This window comes from Lichenostomus cassidix, chromosome 14, assembly GCF_008360975.1.
Source record: "Lichenostomus cassidix isolate B80296 chromosome 14, HeHo_3.0, whole genome shotgun sequence".
Taxonomy (NCBI): Eukaryota; Metazoa; Chordata; class Aves; order Passeriformes; family Meliphagidae; genus Lichenostomus; species Lichenostomus cassidix.
The window spans coordinates 15,159,162-15,174,501 of NC_139495.1; the positions used below are offsets into that span (position 1 = coordinate 15,159,162).

The 15,340-nt window shown below is 50.1% G+C and overlaps 1 protein-coding gene across 5 annotated transcripts; it reads right to left on the bottom strand.

The window, feature by feature from the left end:
* Nucleotides 1–638: 638 nt before the first annotated feature.
* TEDC2 (tubulin epsilon and delta complex 2) lies at nt 639–9,984 on the bottom strand. 5 transcript variants are annotated; one of them, XM_085075216.1, is made up of 12 exons: nt 9,340–9,982; nt 9,167–9,265; nt 8,946–8,995; nt 8,331–8,503; nt 7,810–8,297; nt 6,415–6,468; nt 4,458–4,542; nt 4,026–4,134; nt 3,710–3,811; nt 3,095–3,306; nt 1,616–1,776; nt 639–842 (listed from the first exon to the last, which is right to left on the bottom strand). In XM_085075216.1, exons 1-12 carry the CDS (start codon nt 9,363–9,365, stop codon nt 839–841), a joined length of 1,563 nt encoding a protein of 520 aa, XP_084931342.1. In that variant the 5' UTR covers nt 9,366–9,982; the 3' UTR covers nt 639–838. The 5 variants fall into 5 exon arrangements, with proteins under 5 accessions (XP_084931342.1, XP_084931339.1, XP_084931343.1 ...); XM_085075213.1 differs by having other exon boundaries at nt 7,810–8,503; nt 9,340–9,984; XM_085075217.1 differs by lacking the exon at nt 9,167–9,265 and having other exon boundaries at nt 7,810–8,503.
* Nucleotides 9,985–15,340: the final 5,356 nt, after the last annotated feature.

Genomic DNA, 15,340 nt, shown 5'->3' on the forward strand with positions numbered 1-15,340 from the left:
AGCTAGGTAGAGACAACCATAGGAAGAAAACACAAAATCAGTCTCTGAAGCCCTGAAGGGGCTTCACAAAACCTGAGTTAATAGGTCAGGAAAGTGATATAGAACAATAGAAGCACAGACTGGTTTGGATGGGAAGGGACCTAAAGCTCATCTTGGTCCAGCCCCATGCTATAGGCAGAGACACCTTCCACTATCCCAAGCCCCAAATCTGCCTCCAAGCTCCATCCAAGCTGGCCTTGGACACTTCCAGGGATCCAGGGGCAGCCACAGCTTCTCTGAACAACCTGTGCCAGGGCCTCACCATCCTGACAGGGAAGAACTTCCCAGTATCCCATCTAACCCCACCCTCTGTCAGTGGAAAGCAATTTCTCCTTGTCCTGGCACTCCAGAGCCTTGTCCAAAGTCCCTCTCCAGCTCTCCTGGAGCCTCTTTAGGCACTGGAAGGGGCTGTAAGGTCTTCCTGGGGCCTTCTCCAGGTGAACACCCTCAATTCTCTCAGTCTGGCGCCAGAGCAGTGGGGCTCCAGCCCCTGCTTATCTTCCTCCTGATACAAATGGAAATTAAAAACAACAGCAAAAAAGGCCATAACAAAAACAACCCCCTGGAATTTAGTTGAACAATCAGGCAGAATAAAGAAGTTCATAGAAAAGATTTATTGCTTAGAGCTGTCCCTGGCTCTGTGCAGGAGGCTCCCCAGCTTAGTCCAGCAGCTCGTCTCTCACCAGCACAGGGAACTGCCGGCCGCCCGCGCAGAGCTGGGTGTGGATGGCCCGGAACAGCCCTGTAGAGCCCTCTGGGGACAGCCTGGGCTCTAGGACAGGCAGCAGCTCTGCCATCATCACCTGGGCAGGAGCAAAGGACACAGTGTCACCAGAGCCAGCAGCACTTCAGTATTCCTTGAAGAGGCTGCATAACAAGTGAAATCTAATCAGAGCAGTATGACTAATAACAGGCTAATTGATTGATGGATACTTCCTTTTGTCATACTTAATAAAGGCAGAGTGGCTCATTCTCTGCTCATGAGCTCCCTCAGCAGCCACCCAGCATTCCCAGAGCAGTGAGACAAGCGGCAGTGCCGCTTACCTGCTGCAGGGAAGGCCCAGCACTGGGATGAGATCAGCATCCCACAAGAAACTGAAGCTGGTGCTGGTTCAGGACTCTTGCAGCCACACAGCAAAGCACTCACCCACCCAAGGGTAAGTTCAACCCTTCCGTCAGGACTGTTCCTATTACCTCCCAGTTACTCCAAGACAGAGGTGTAAGTGGCCAGCTCCAGCCCAAACAGGCTACAGGGGGTGCTCAAGCTGTCCAACATTCCCTGGCCTGGCTCCTGCCCCATTAAGCCTCTCTTGGGATCTCAGCCCAGGCTGTCAAACAACCCAGTGCAGCATCATTATCAGCTCTGGGATAAGGACTGACTGACAACTGAAGCACAGGTTACTTCAATCAATGGACAAAAACTGACAAAATGCTCAGACAGACATTTTGCCTGGAATTTTTTTTTCCATCTGGCATGCAGTAGTGAAGTCTGCATGCAACCTGCAGACCAAAACCAACCCAGCCTGCTGCACACTCCACCTGCCCAGGACAGTGGACAACTGCATGTGTGAGCCACCCCCATAAAGGCTGCCAGAGCTCCAGGAAGTGTTTGGACAATGCTCTCAGGCAGAGGGTGGGATTGTTGGGGTGTCTTGTCTGTGCAGGGCCAGGATTTGGACCTGTGATCCTTGTGGGTCTCTTCCAAGTCAAGGTATTCTGTGATTCCATGATTGTTTCCTGGAGGTTACAGAAGAAGACCCAAACAGAACAGAGTACAGGGTATCTGCAGCAGGTTCCCTCTCCTGTTCTACACAAGTCTCTGCACAGGGACAGAGAAGCAGGACAGAGCTGCTCATCTCTGGGAAGTCACTTTCTACAGACATGAAAGCTACCTAAGGGGAAAGTTGGCACATGAAGGAGTGCTGCACTGCCCCACTTCCATCCACCTGCTCTGCTCCTGATACCTAAGAAGAAACAGATCTGCACCATCAAAGACAGGCTAAAAGCTACCAGAAATTTCTATGACACTTGGCATCCCTCCATGGAAAGGCAATGGACAGGCTTGGCCCAGAAATAGGTACATCCTCTCCCACCCAGGGTATTTATCTTGTTCCATGTCCATTTACTTCACCTGTCCCAAGAATTTCACTTATCCTGCTCACCCTGCACAGAGCTGCTTCAGACCCTCAGGGCTCACCTGGCACAAAGCACCCATTTGGGTACATGTGCAGAAGAAACTGAGTTAGCCAACAGGGCAGCAGGAACTGGGCTTTGGTCACCACTTCATTTTGGGCAGATAAAAAAATGCAACAATAAAACCCTTCATAATCCAGAATTCAGGCCTATAATGCTGAAATCCCATTTGAAATAAGGTAGCAAGCTCTCTTCAGCCACAGGGCTGCAGCCAGTTATTAATAATGCCTCTCTGGATTACAAAAAATGAGTTTTTGAGCCTCTATCATTCAGGTCAATGGCAAAGAATAGGTCAATAGATGTGATTTCACAGATCTTCTCTGCCCTTTGCTGCTGGCTGAAAACAAGTAATCCTCATGTGGCAAACTCCCTGCTCAGGCTGCTGAAGAAGCTGACACCTCCTACCTTGTTCTTACAGTCTCAGAATGGTAAAAGCAAAATAAGCAGCACGGTGCTTTGAGATTTAGAAGGAAAGGAACAAAGAACAGAGGAGTTCACCAGCTGGAGGTCACACAGGAGGGAATGACAAAGTGGGTGTCCCAATAGGGCTGTAAAGGCCTGACAAAAGGGGCCATCAAACATTATCAACAACATCCTCCACTACTAAATTCTTTCAGAATAGCTAAATAAAATCTTATTAGGAGAGCGTCAGGCATGTAAAGGTCTCTGTTCTGGCCCTAACAATAAAAAAAAAAAAAGAAGTCCCATTCACCTACAAGAGAACAAGGCATAAACACAGAAACATCACGGAGGGAACTTGCTGTGCTGCTACTGCCCATCGACACTCCCTACAGCAGCTGCTGCCCCACAACTGCCCTTTCCTTTCCCTGCTCCAGGAGCACTGACACTTCTCCAGACTCACCTTTTGTAAGGCAATCTCTTGGTGCAGCATTGATATTTGCAGCTTCAAGACAAACAGGTCCCTTAGCTCATGCAGACTGGAGTAACAGAGGAGAGGAACAGCCAGCATGTCTGCACTGTCACATATCTGTCCCCTGGCAGGGACACAGGCTGGAGAGCAGCTCCCCACATCCTCAGTGCACTCTGGGCGCAGCCTCAGCTGGGACTCCAGAGCTGCCAGGGTACAAGAAAAGACAGGAGACAAAAACATACAAGTTAAATCTGTACTTGCAGAATTTATGATCTACTTACTGTTCCCAGAACTGAATGATTAACGACACTGTATTAATCAGGGTAAGCTCCTCACACATGGCACAGTCAGGACACCCTAAGCTATGGCCTACATTGTCCCCTCCCTAGCCCTCCTGAACTGCAACAGTTCAAAGCTCTAAGCCTCTCCTGAACACAGAGGGGTGGCACACAAGCACCATAGCTTTTTTTGCCACCAGAGAATTAAGTGTTCCATTACCATTAAAATAATCAGGAGAAAAATTACCTTGGTCCAGTGTCCTGCACACAGATGGAAAAGAGCCACATTCATTCCTAGCCACAAAGGGACTGTAACAAACTGTCTCACCTGCTCGCAGCAGCTGCAGCTTCTGCAGGCACTGGGACACTGTGCCATGCAAACCCTCCAAGGTGAGAAGGCTTTCATACTCTCCTTGCAGAGTGGGAGGGTCTACAACAGAAGCAGAGAAAAGGTGTGAGCACTGGAACCTTCCTCCCCAAAGAATTTCTACAGTGGCCTTGGATTCACTAGGCCTCACCTCAGGCAGAGAATGCTTCTGTCCCTCATGTCCAGCACACACCAAGAACAAAAAACACGTGGAACTAGAGCCCAAATCATCCTTATTTTACTTTCTGCCCCCCACTCACCCTTTCTCCCTCCTTACCTGCAGGCTCAGCTTCCACATACTGCCTCAGACGAGAGTGGACATCCTGGAGGCTCCGTAATTCCTCCTCTATCTCTGCAGGACTAGGCATCGGCTTCAGGGAGCAAAACTCAAACAGCAGCAGCTTAAGGAAGGTTCCACAGCACCAGCTCTATGCAGCATCCCAAGCCCCAGGCCAGCTGGGATCAGGGCAGAGGGGACCAGCCTGGGAAGTGGCATTGCAGGGGCAAGGACAGCACAGCTGTGTAGGACATGTTTGCCTTGTGGGCACGTTTGGCTGGAGCAGAAGTTTTATAAGTGCTCAACAGCTGTACTATGAAAAATCCCACTGCCTGGAGACCCAATTGAATTGCTGTTTTTGGAGGTATAACTCCCTCCAGCTGGAAGCTCATTGCAGAGCAATTGCACCATGTGCCTCCTGGGAAAGGATACAGTTGTCTGGATCCTCTCCACAAAACGGGTCCTTGCAGCTGCTGCATCTGCACTTGTTTGGCACAGACGACACCTCTCCCATGCCCTGAAATTCCAAAGGTGCAGGAGGTGGAAGTTACACTCTTTTGTACCAGACAGTGCTCACGCTGAACTGTGACACACCAGCGTGGCATATCAGTGCTTTAATTACAAGTGTCTCACTCTCCCCTCTCTCTCTCTCACAGGTTATTTACCAGCCATTCCCAACTCATTCCCACAGCTGGTATCAGATCAACAAGGACACCCTGCAGAAAGCATCAGACACTGCAAAACACCTGTTACTCTCCTCTTGTTTTGAGGGGAAGGATCAGAAGACAGACAGCATATTTCTGTAAGCAGAATGTGAACTTGCACCACATCTCTCATTCTGTTGTATTGTCCTGTGTTTATATCCCATAGGAAAAAACAAATTTTCCCTTATTTTCTCAGGAGTAAGTAATTTGCATTTCTGTACATTTATTCTGTTAGTAAACGTGTACAGAAAAAAAAAAGAGCAGACAGGACAAACTCATACTCCAATTACTTCATATTCCAAACTTCCTCAAGATTCTTCTTTAATATTTTTTTTGTGGGGGGACAAAGTGGTATGCTTGACAATCAGAATGACAGCAGCATGTCAGGGATGCAAGACAGAGGTTTTAGGACTGTATCATGAGGAAGCTGGCCAGGACTTCATAACAGAGTCCAGTTTTTTTTAAAAGTAAAGCATTGCACAAATAACAGCATTACCAGAGAGTTGCATTTCACTTACAGAGTACAACATCCTCATGGATGCAGAGTCCCTATAATATCCTTTCCTTAAGGACTGTCTCCCAAAACCTGACACAGTGAGAGCCACCAGGAGGAAGCTTAAAATAGTTCTGCAGTGCCTGACTAACTCGAGTGTGCATGTGTCTTCTCTCCAGCCTAATGGGTCTTTTAAATCATGTTAGAATCTGCAGATTTCAGAAATACATTATGCAAAGAAGTGGCAAGGTTAATGGAGCAGGAAAGAACAGAAGTTCCTAGGCAAGATGCAATCCCTCTACAAGGGATCTTTAGTGCAAAGGTTATTCTCAATCTGTTACTGACTTGAAAGCAATAGCGAGAAGTATAAAATGATACCAAAGTGATTAAAATGCTGAAAGGCTCAATTTAGAAGTGACACTTCAGCGTATAAAGTCTTTACAACTTGCAGAAGGGCAACTAACAAGCTGGTGTCTGATAAATGATAAATGACAGCTCCCAAGAGGAGGAGGAATTCTTGAGGGCAGCACAAGGGCTCTGCACAAGGGGCTATAGTTAAAGAAAGGGTTTAAACTTAACATCTGAACAAAGCACATAACGAGCAATCTGCTGAATTACAGCAAGATTTCTCTGAGGAAATGTAGGAAACCTTTCCAGAAGGCTGGAGAATGGACTAGAGCACCCAAACTCCAAGCACCTGCACCATCACTGCAGTAACACTGCAGTTGGCTCTGTATAAAAGTTCAGCAACAGGAACCAGCCTCAAACACACACAGCCTTGGTGCTTCCAGGCTACAGAGGCAGTGCAGGGATGGTTTGGAAAACTTTCATTGGACAGTGTATACAGACACCCACACCACAGGGTGTCCTGCCTTCAACAGGTGCATGGCACCAGCAGAGACTTCTGCTGCACTGTTAAACGCACAATTAAAGCATTCCAGGACCTTTATGACTCAGTGATTACAGTAATTAACACTTGAAAAATAGAAGTAGCATTAGTGGCTACAATAACACGAGAACACATCCTCAGCAGCAGCCTTGCAGTATGGGAGCTCCTCCTACTTGCAGGTCAGGCCCCACACCCTGTGGGGTCACTGCCTTCCCACGACACACAACACAGCCACACCTGACCCCTCCTCAGAGCCCTGAAGCTGAAGGTAGCTCTGGATTTATGGGGTCAGGCAGGTCTTACCTGCAGTTCCTGGAATAGGCTTTCCTGTAGGGAAGGGGGAGCTTCAGTTGGCATCTGCAAAACATGGGAAGAATCAATCCTGGCCACTGGAAAGCAATTCACTGAGCTTTGTCTTCCAACAGGGAAAATGGTGTTTTGTCAAAATCTGAAATTAATTTAGCTGCAATGGGAGATGTCAGCAACCCTGGAGATGGGATCCACCACTGTCTTCAGACTGTCCTCAGGGAAGGAGGATCCTGCATCCTACCACCATCTGCCAGAGGGTGGGAAGCTGGGAGCAAAGCCATGGCACAGCAGAATACCGACATGGAAACAACACATTCAGGGAAGCTGCTGTGCCATAACCTGTTATCCTACCCTAGCAGGACAAGGCAGCTTTGCTTAGCACCATATCACACTCAAATAGGAAAGGGACATCCCAGCCGTTCCCGCTGGGAATATGATACTTAACCCCAAATAGAATAATCCATAAATTGTTATTACAAAAACAGGAGCATTGGCAGTTGTTAGTTACACACAGACTAGGAATGCAAGGCCACAGTTGGGAATTTAGGTAAATGTTTGAATCCAGATCCCTGTTCCTACAGCAACTGTCACTCAGCGTCCTGGGGCCCTTCCAATGCCAGTGAAAAGGGACAATTTCCTCCCTGCACAAACACAAGAGTTAGGTTGTGGCAGCTGACAGAAATATTTCTCAGAATTTTCCAGGGACATCAGATCTGAGCTTCACTGTTTCGTTAAAGCAAAACAGGAAAGAAATTACTTAGGACAGACTGATCTGAATGCAAAGCAAATCTTCCAAGGATTATTTTGCCACTTTTCTACAGAGAATCTCAGTAACATTCCCTTCATAATCCTTCCCACATCAAACCCTTGAAACAACTGCATTCTAGTCAATCCTGATTTGTGTAGTTACATGGGCAGTGTGTTACAGGTTAACAGGGACAGTATTAAACCCAGGTGCCATCACTCCAAACAGCACTGCGCACATGCTTTAGGGTGAGAAAATTCATGCATTATGTATTATCACTGTGTAAAAAACAGAATAAATACAAAAATCAATATGCTACTATAGAGAGTGCACTCAGAGGAAAGCTAAGGCTCAAGAAAGCTCTACAGAGACAGCTTTCAGAAACACAGGGGACTACGAAACATCAAAACTCTTAATTGAAAGGCTTTCAAAGAACCAGCCATCCAAGAATAAGCCCTTAAAATGAAAACACTTACTTGACCACAATAAAGGCTTTTAAAGTGTATAAGATCCTTCCTCTTGAGAGGGATGTGAGGAGGATGAAGCCATGCTGGGACCCACAGAGCAGGTGCAGCTAGGAGGCTCTGAACATGTGCCTGTGAGTGTGGAGCACAACAGGAGAGGTGCCCACCTCCCACACTTACCCCTTTTCCTGCAGGGTGCCTGTCCCAGCTGAGGTGCTCCTTCCCCATGCACCTGCTGTGTCCTCCTTTTTGCTGGACTCTCCCAGGAAACCACAGCTTTTCTTTCCTGCATCAAGTAACTGCTTGCCAGCATCAATGGAGTTCTTTCCCCCAGCTGAATCTCCTCCAGAAAAGCTTTGATGCTCACTTAGGACAGGTGTCTTTTGAGGTTCAGCTGCAGCACAGAACTCTCTGGCACTGGCACCAGTTGCTGTCCTGTGACTCCTTTCTTGTTTGGAAGTTATACTTTTTGAGGAGATCTTCCCAGCTGTCCTGGGGCCTTGAGAAACACACCTGGCTGGAGCTTTTCTTTGCAGTTTCGTCACATCTGGGTCAGTCCTATAAGGGGCTCTTAACTGGTATGGAGAGGGCTTCTTCAACAATGAAGGGTTTTTGCTTCCAGCTTTCACCTTTTTGCTCTCTGGAACATCCTCAACAGGTACAGCCACCTGCTGCTCTTCAACTTTCTTGGGAGCAGGCACCTGCTGCTCTTCAGCTTTACTGGGATCAGGTCCATCACCTGCCCATTTCTGTCCTATAGCTCCCTGGGCCTCTAATGGAGTTTTCAAGAGGCTTTTCCTGATTTTCAGTGCCTTCTCTAAGGCCCTGTTCAGCAGTTCCAGCTCCTCCAGCTCCTTGGGTGAAGGCCTGTCTTCTGCAAGAGGAGAAAACATGTCAGAAGGCCCAAACCTAGATGTTCCCCATTTGTCTCTTCACAGACTTGGTCTTTCAGGTGCAACAGGGCACCAAACCAAATGAATGGTGTAGGGAGTTATTTTTTTTGGCTGTGGGAGCAGCCACTTGCACAGAGGATGCAGGCAGTCTTGCCAGAAGCTTTCAAGACCCAGGATGGATGTGAGCCACAGGACAATAGTTCTCCCAAATCAACCCCAACAAGTGACATTCCCACACCTGGGTCAGGCCCACAGTCACTTCATCACTGGCCTTGGCTAACAAGGCACAAGTCCAAGGTAACCTCAACGAGGAAAGTGGGACAAAAGAGCCAGAGGGGGATTTTAGGTCGATGGAATGACTCCCAACACCGAAAATGGCCCAGGGTGTGACACGAGGGGCACTAGCCCGGGGGAAGCGCTCACCATGTTCAGTGCTGGAGCCAGGCTGCGGCTTCTGCTCTTCCTCATCATCCCTGGGGGAAACAAACAGCGACGGGGGCCGGCGTTGCTACACCGGGACAGGACCAGCACCCCGGCCCGCGGGGCCTCGGACACGGCTGTGGGACCAGCGCCCGGGCCTCCCTCCCTCCCGGGCCGGGGCGGGGGTGTCGGGTGTGTCCGCACTCCCCCAGACCCGCACTCACCAGCGCCGCAGGAGCGCCCGGCTCCGCGCCGCCCGCCGCTCCAGCTCCCGCCGCCGCTCCGCGCCCTCGCCCAGCGCTGCCCTCAGCGCCGCCGCCGCCCTGCAAGACCCAGCGCGGTCAGCGCCCCGCGGGACCCGGCCAGGCCCGTCCCGCCGGGCCCTTCTCCTCCTCACCTTTGGCCGCGGCCCGCGGGCAGCATCGGCACAGCCGGGTCCTGGCCGCCACTCCGCCCGCCGGCCCCGCGCTCCCTGTGGCCCTGCCAGGACCTGGGGCGGGGCGTATCCCGCGCGGCGAAGGCGGGAGCGGCGCCTGGGCCTGAGCTGTTCCGGGCTGTTCCGGGCTCACGCTCCGCCCGCAGCTCGGGGGGTCTCAGTGGTCGCTGTGCCTGACCGGCCTGGGCGGGACGGTGCCGGGGATCCCCCGCCGGGCGCGGGGAAGCCGCTTTTCCCTCCGCTGCATTCGGCGCTTCCCTCTCAGCGGCGCCTCCGAGTGCGCTCGGGCAGGGGGGCCCGTCCCGCAGCCTGTGGCAGCCGCCCTCGCCTGGGGTCGGGGCACAGACGGGGTTTGTTCCCCTCAGCCGTGGCGGTGAGCGCTCCGAGAACACGGAGCCCCCCGGGTGCAGCACAGGTCCCGCAGCTGGCGGTGGAAGCGGGACCTGCGCGGGGTTCGGCTGTCAGCCCGGTCCCACAGGAGCCCTGGCAGAGCCACCACCAGCCCAGCGGCACAGCGCACGGCAAACTGCTGCTGCCGCCCTTGGTTTGCACCAGCAAAGAAGTGAATTTGTCGGGTTTTTTTGATGGACAGGGGAATCTGCCTTATCCTGCGGCTGTGGGAGCTGCCGGGTTGGTACCGCAGACTCCGAGTGCTGCTGGATCCGTCAGGATGTGCTCTTGCTGTGGAGCAGTGCACTTCTCCAAAAGAGCCCGTAGCTGGCACTCGGCACTGTCTGTTCAGGCAGCTGAGTAGCAGGAATCCAGTCCTGCCCCTTGCACAGTGAATGAAAGTTAACAAAAATTTAGAAAGTAGGAAAGAAGTGGTTCTTTGCCTTCGACGGCTGAATCTTCAGGTTGAGATGCTGGTGATTCTCTGCAGCCATTAGACCACAGACTCTTTAGAAGAGAAGTTTACAGTTCAGGCGATTCATGGAGACAGGACTTAAAACCCCCTTATAGAATATTACAAAATAACAGAAAAATAATGGAATCGATCACACATCGTGAGTTTCCACATTCACCATCACAACATTCTTCCAGTTGTAATTTGCACTTTTGTCACCTGCAAAGAATGAATTTTCTTTCTGTAGACTTTGCAACTGAATCTGATAACTAAGATTATCACCCCCCCATTCACCCCTTCCCTGTCCTGCCCCATATCTTGTAAAGAAATGTTCACTGTCAGAACGCCGTGAACAATTGTGTTTCTGAGGCATGAGCTAAGACAGAGCCCAGCCAGATACACCTGGGCTCAGCAGGGCTGAGGGGAATGTCAGACACTCGGAAAATAATTTAATCAACAGTCACCAGCTGCAATGCTCTGAGACCCTGGGGAGCACAGCAGCAGAACAAGAGCTCATTTCAGACAGCTGCTTCTCTAGAACTGTGGAATATTCTCAATCAGAAGGCACCCATAGGGATCACAAGTCCAGCTCCTGGCCCTGCACAGAGACCCCAACAACTCCACCCTGTGCCTGAGAGCGTTGTACAAATGCTCCTGGAGCTCTGGTAGCTTTGGGGCTGTGCCCATTCCCTGGGGAGCCTGGTCAGTGCCTGATCACCTTCTGGGGGAAGAACCTTTTCCTGATACCCAGCCTAACCTGGCACAGCTCCAACTGTTCCCTCAGGTCCTATCCCTGGTCACAGACAGCAGAGATCAGAACTACCCCGTGGGAGGAAGCTGCAGCCCCTGGTGAGCTCTGTCCTGTCTCCTCCAGGCTGAACAAACCAAGTGCCCTCAGCCACTCCTCACACAGCTCTAGCTCCCTCCAGACCCTTCACCATCACCATCCTCGTGTCCCTCCTTTGGATGCTCTCCAATAACTTTAGATCCTTCTGATGCTGTGGTGCCCAAATCTGTACCCTGCAGGCTGGGACTGGCCAGGAGATGGAGCCCTGGACTCCTGGAGCCGCCAGCATCACCTGCTGTTCCAGGGGGAATGCAGCGTGGGCCATGAAAATGAAACGTCTCCTTAGGCACCTGCATGCTGTTGACATTTAAGTATTAAAAACAACCAAAAAAGGGATCAGGCTGCTGTAATCTGGGAAAGTTACCTGAGGCCTGAAGCCTGCTGGAGCAGCACTACTGACACCTCTACCTTTTGCATCAAGTCTCTGTGGTTTGGCTGTGCTAAAAATGATCCCCAGAACTCAAAGATCCCTTAGTATTGGAGATGAACCAAGTGTGTGCTCCTCCCGAGCCTCTGGCTTTGGGCAGGCAGTAGGATTCCCCCAACAGACAAGAAAGCTGTAATGCAGGCACTTTGCTGTTAATCTGCACCTCGATGGGAAGAAGGACGGATCTGCATGTTGGCTTGGAGTTAAGACTGAAGTGAGGCAAGGACTGCTGCCATCACAAAAACAGGAGGAGCAGTGTGGCAGGAGGTGGGGAGGACAAGGCTCTACCTTCCCCTTCCATCCACAGTGAGCACTGGTTAAACCATGGGTGAAACCATTGCAGAGGCATTGGGGTGAGGTAATAATTGGCAGATGGAGAGCAGAAACCTCCTGACTGAGATAAAACCACTCTGCTGACACTCAGGGCTCAAACGTGCTGACACTGGACATCACAGCCCAGCTGCTCCCACTCCACACCTCTGTGATGGGCTCCCGCTGCCTTGCCTTCTGAGGAGTCTTACAACAGGGTAGCTGCTGGGTAAATCAGTTCCTACCTTCTCTTGTGGATGGTTTGCTTTCCAGTAGATCATGACAAACCCAGTTAAGGAAAAAGTCACAGGTGTGTGTATCTGACCCTTTTCACTGAGAGCAGCTCATGCTCAGAAAGGTAGATGCAGCAAAGAGCCATATTCTGTTCCTGTAGCAACAGGCCCTGCCCCGGTACAGACCTGATGTGGCACAGTTGGCAAAGGAGACATTTGTATCAGGGCCTGGATTTTAAGCTAACACAGCCTGAAGTGTGTTTCTGTTTCATGACATTGCTTACTGGGAAAATGCTGGGTACCTCAACCTGGCACTCATGCTAAGTAACATTTCAACTGGTGCAAAGATTTAGTTACAAAAGACAGGTACACATGTGATGTACAAGGGACTGCTGCTGGTACACAGCTCTGGCATCAGTTATTTTGGGGGCCTGCAGTGATGAGGATCTTGCATAGGTGAGATGTAGTGGAAGTTACACTGTCAGCACTCATACACTGCTCAGGCTGACAGGTGTCAGGTGGTATTCTGCAATCCCCATTTCTATTTTCCTGAGAGCCCAACTCTCAAATACGTGTCAGGTAATAAAAATAACTGTCCAGGCACTGGGATCTCCTGCTGGGTGCCTAGAATGCTTTGAAAGCCCTGCCCATAGCTCATCATGGTAGAATTCTCTGGGGTAAAATTCAAGTAGACATCACACTTCACTGAACAACAAGAAAAAAAATGAAGCAGGAGATAAACTTAATCACTACTAAACCTCCCCACACTTTCTATATTATTGTTACATTCTATTGTTCCATTAGCTGTGCTCCTCCTGTGTGCTGCCTGTGGGTATCAGTGCTGTTTCCTGAGTTGACACAGGAAAATCCTCCCTATGTACACCATGATGTCGTGGTTCAATCCCAGCCAGCAACTCAGCACCACGCTGCTCACTCACCCCTTCCCAGTGGGATGGGGTAGAGAATTGGAAAAGTGGGAGAACTCATGGGTTGAGATAAAGATAGTTTAATAGGGAAAGCAAAAGCCATGCAAGCAAAACAGAACAAGGAATTCATTCCCCACTTCCCTTGGGCTGGTGTTCTGCCATCCCCAGCATGGCAGGGTTCCATCACATGTTCATTGTGGTAAGGAAGATGTGTGCTAATGTCTTTACAAACAATTCCATGGTGAGGTATGGGTGTTAATGTCTTTGAAATGGGTCTCAATGTCTCTACCAACTTCAAGCCGCAGGTTTGTTACAGAACCCAGACAGTTTGACTCCTGAAACAGACAAATGGGTCAGCACAAGCCTGAGTTTCTGAACTTTAGGAGAAAATGACAGGTTCAAGGGGGGAATACGTGCTAGGCGGTTCGGGAAGGCTGTGCCTTCATTGTACCTCAGCCGATGGGGAAAGGAAGAGGGCAACTTGCTGTCGGGAGTTCAGGATAAAAGGAGGCTCTGCCCTTTGAAACCACGAGAGAGGAAACCCCTCAGGCATATGCCCCAGTGGACTCTCTCTCTTTATTTGAATAAAGTTGCAGGACTCCTCTGTTGCCTTTATGGGCACTGGCTTTTCATAGCGTGGCTCTTCTGGACACCTGGGAAAATAAATGCCATCACTCCAAACATCCCCCTCTTCCTTCTTCTTCCCCCAGATTCATACACTGAGCATCACCACCCATGGTCTGGGATACTCCTGTTGGGATCAGCTGCCCTGGCTGTGTCCCCTCTCAGCTCCTCATGCTGGCAGTGTGGGGTGAGGAGCAGCAAGGGCCTTGGCACTGGATGGGCAGTCACTGCTCAGCAATAACAGAAACATCCCTGAGTTATCAGTTCTGTTTGCAGCACAATTCCAAAACAGCCCCATACCAGCCACTGTGCAGAAAATTAACTCCATCCCAGCCCAAACCAGCACAGGGGTAATGTCCTACAAAAACCATTTTTGATTTTTTGGTTTTGTTTTTTTTTTTTTTTGAGCCAAAGAAGAGGAAAATGTCCCAGTATTCCCAGTGTAAACCTGAGGATGTTGCTATGCTTCTAGAATAATGCATAAATATTCAAGATCCATCTTCAGCTCTTCTTGTCATTTCTTTGAAGCAAAGACTCCAGGAAATGAATCTGTAGGAAATACAGGTTATAAATAGATTCCCAGACCCTGTACCTTGCTGCAGCCAAAATCCCTGCAGAATTCACATAGCTATCAGCAAGATGGGGTAGGAAGGGATAGCCTGAGCAATCTGGTTCAGTGGAAATAGTACCTGCCCATGGCAGGGGTTGGGATGAGATGAAATTTAGGGTCCCTGGGGCACCCAGTAGGTGCTGTGTCACATCCACCAAGCATGTTTCCAAGCTGTAGGTTACAGGCTACATGAGTTCATAAAATCATAGAATCATAAAAGCATTAAGGTTGTAAAAGGTCTCTAAGATCATTGAGTCCAAATATTAACCCACCTCTAAACCATGTCCTCAGGTGCACATATTTTTTGAACACCTCCTGGGCTGGTGACTCTACCACTGCCCTGGGCATCCTGTGCCAGTGCCTGACTATCCTTCCAGAGAAGAAATTTTTTCTGATATCCAACCTAAACCTCCCCTGGCAGAACGTGAGGCTGATTCAGCTTTGTAAAGCTATAAAATGCTAACAGCAGGGACATGCTCACTGGGAAATACTCTGTATCCTCACCTCTTCCTGAATGTTACATTGGATCAGCCCTGCTGGAAGCAAAACAGAGAGAAGTGAGGCCTCCTGTGTGTGAAACCATGAAACAGATGGGGCTACAGTGTGTATCCAAGTTGGAAAAGAGCAAAGCTGAGGTGGGAAGAGCCAAAAGAAAAGGGAAGGTCTTTCCATACATGGTCTCGTGTCCAGCTCGGACTTTGGGTTCAGGGAGTACAGGGCTCTTCCAGCTGGGTTTCCCAGCTCTGTGTCACCTTGGACTCCAGCGCTGCTTGCTCTGGATGCAGCCCTGCCATGGCTGCAGCTCCCTCACTGGGACACAGGAGCTGCTGTGATGAGCCTTCTCCAAAGGCTCTGTCTTCAGCACTGGAGCAAAGCAGGGAGGGGAGGATCTGCTGTCCCACAGGAATCCCAGTCAATGGCACAGGCCAAAGCCCTGGGCTGCGGAGCAGGTGATCCCTGCCTGGGCTGTGCAACTCCGGGCTGACTCTCGAGAGATCCTGTCTGGCCGTGTGGTACCTCCTTCAAGTGAAGTACTGTGATTTGGTGTTTCAGCAAGGAGAGCTGGGCTGTGGAGTGAGACCTGGGAAGAGGGAAGGCTGTGAATCTGGAGATTTGTCCAGGGTGTTTGGAAAACATCTGCA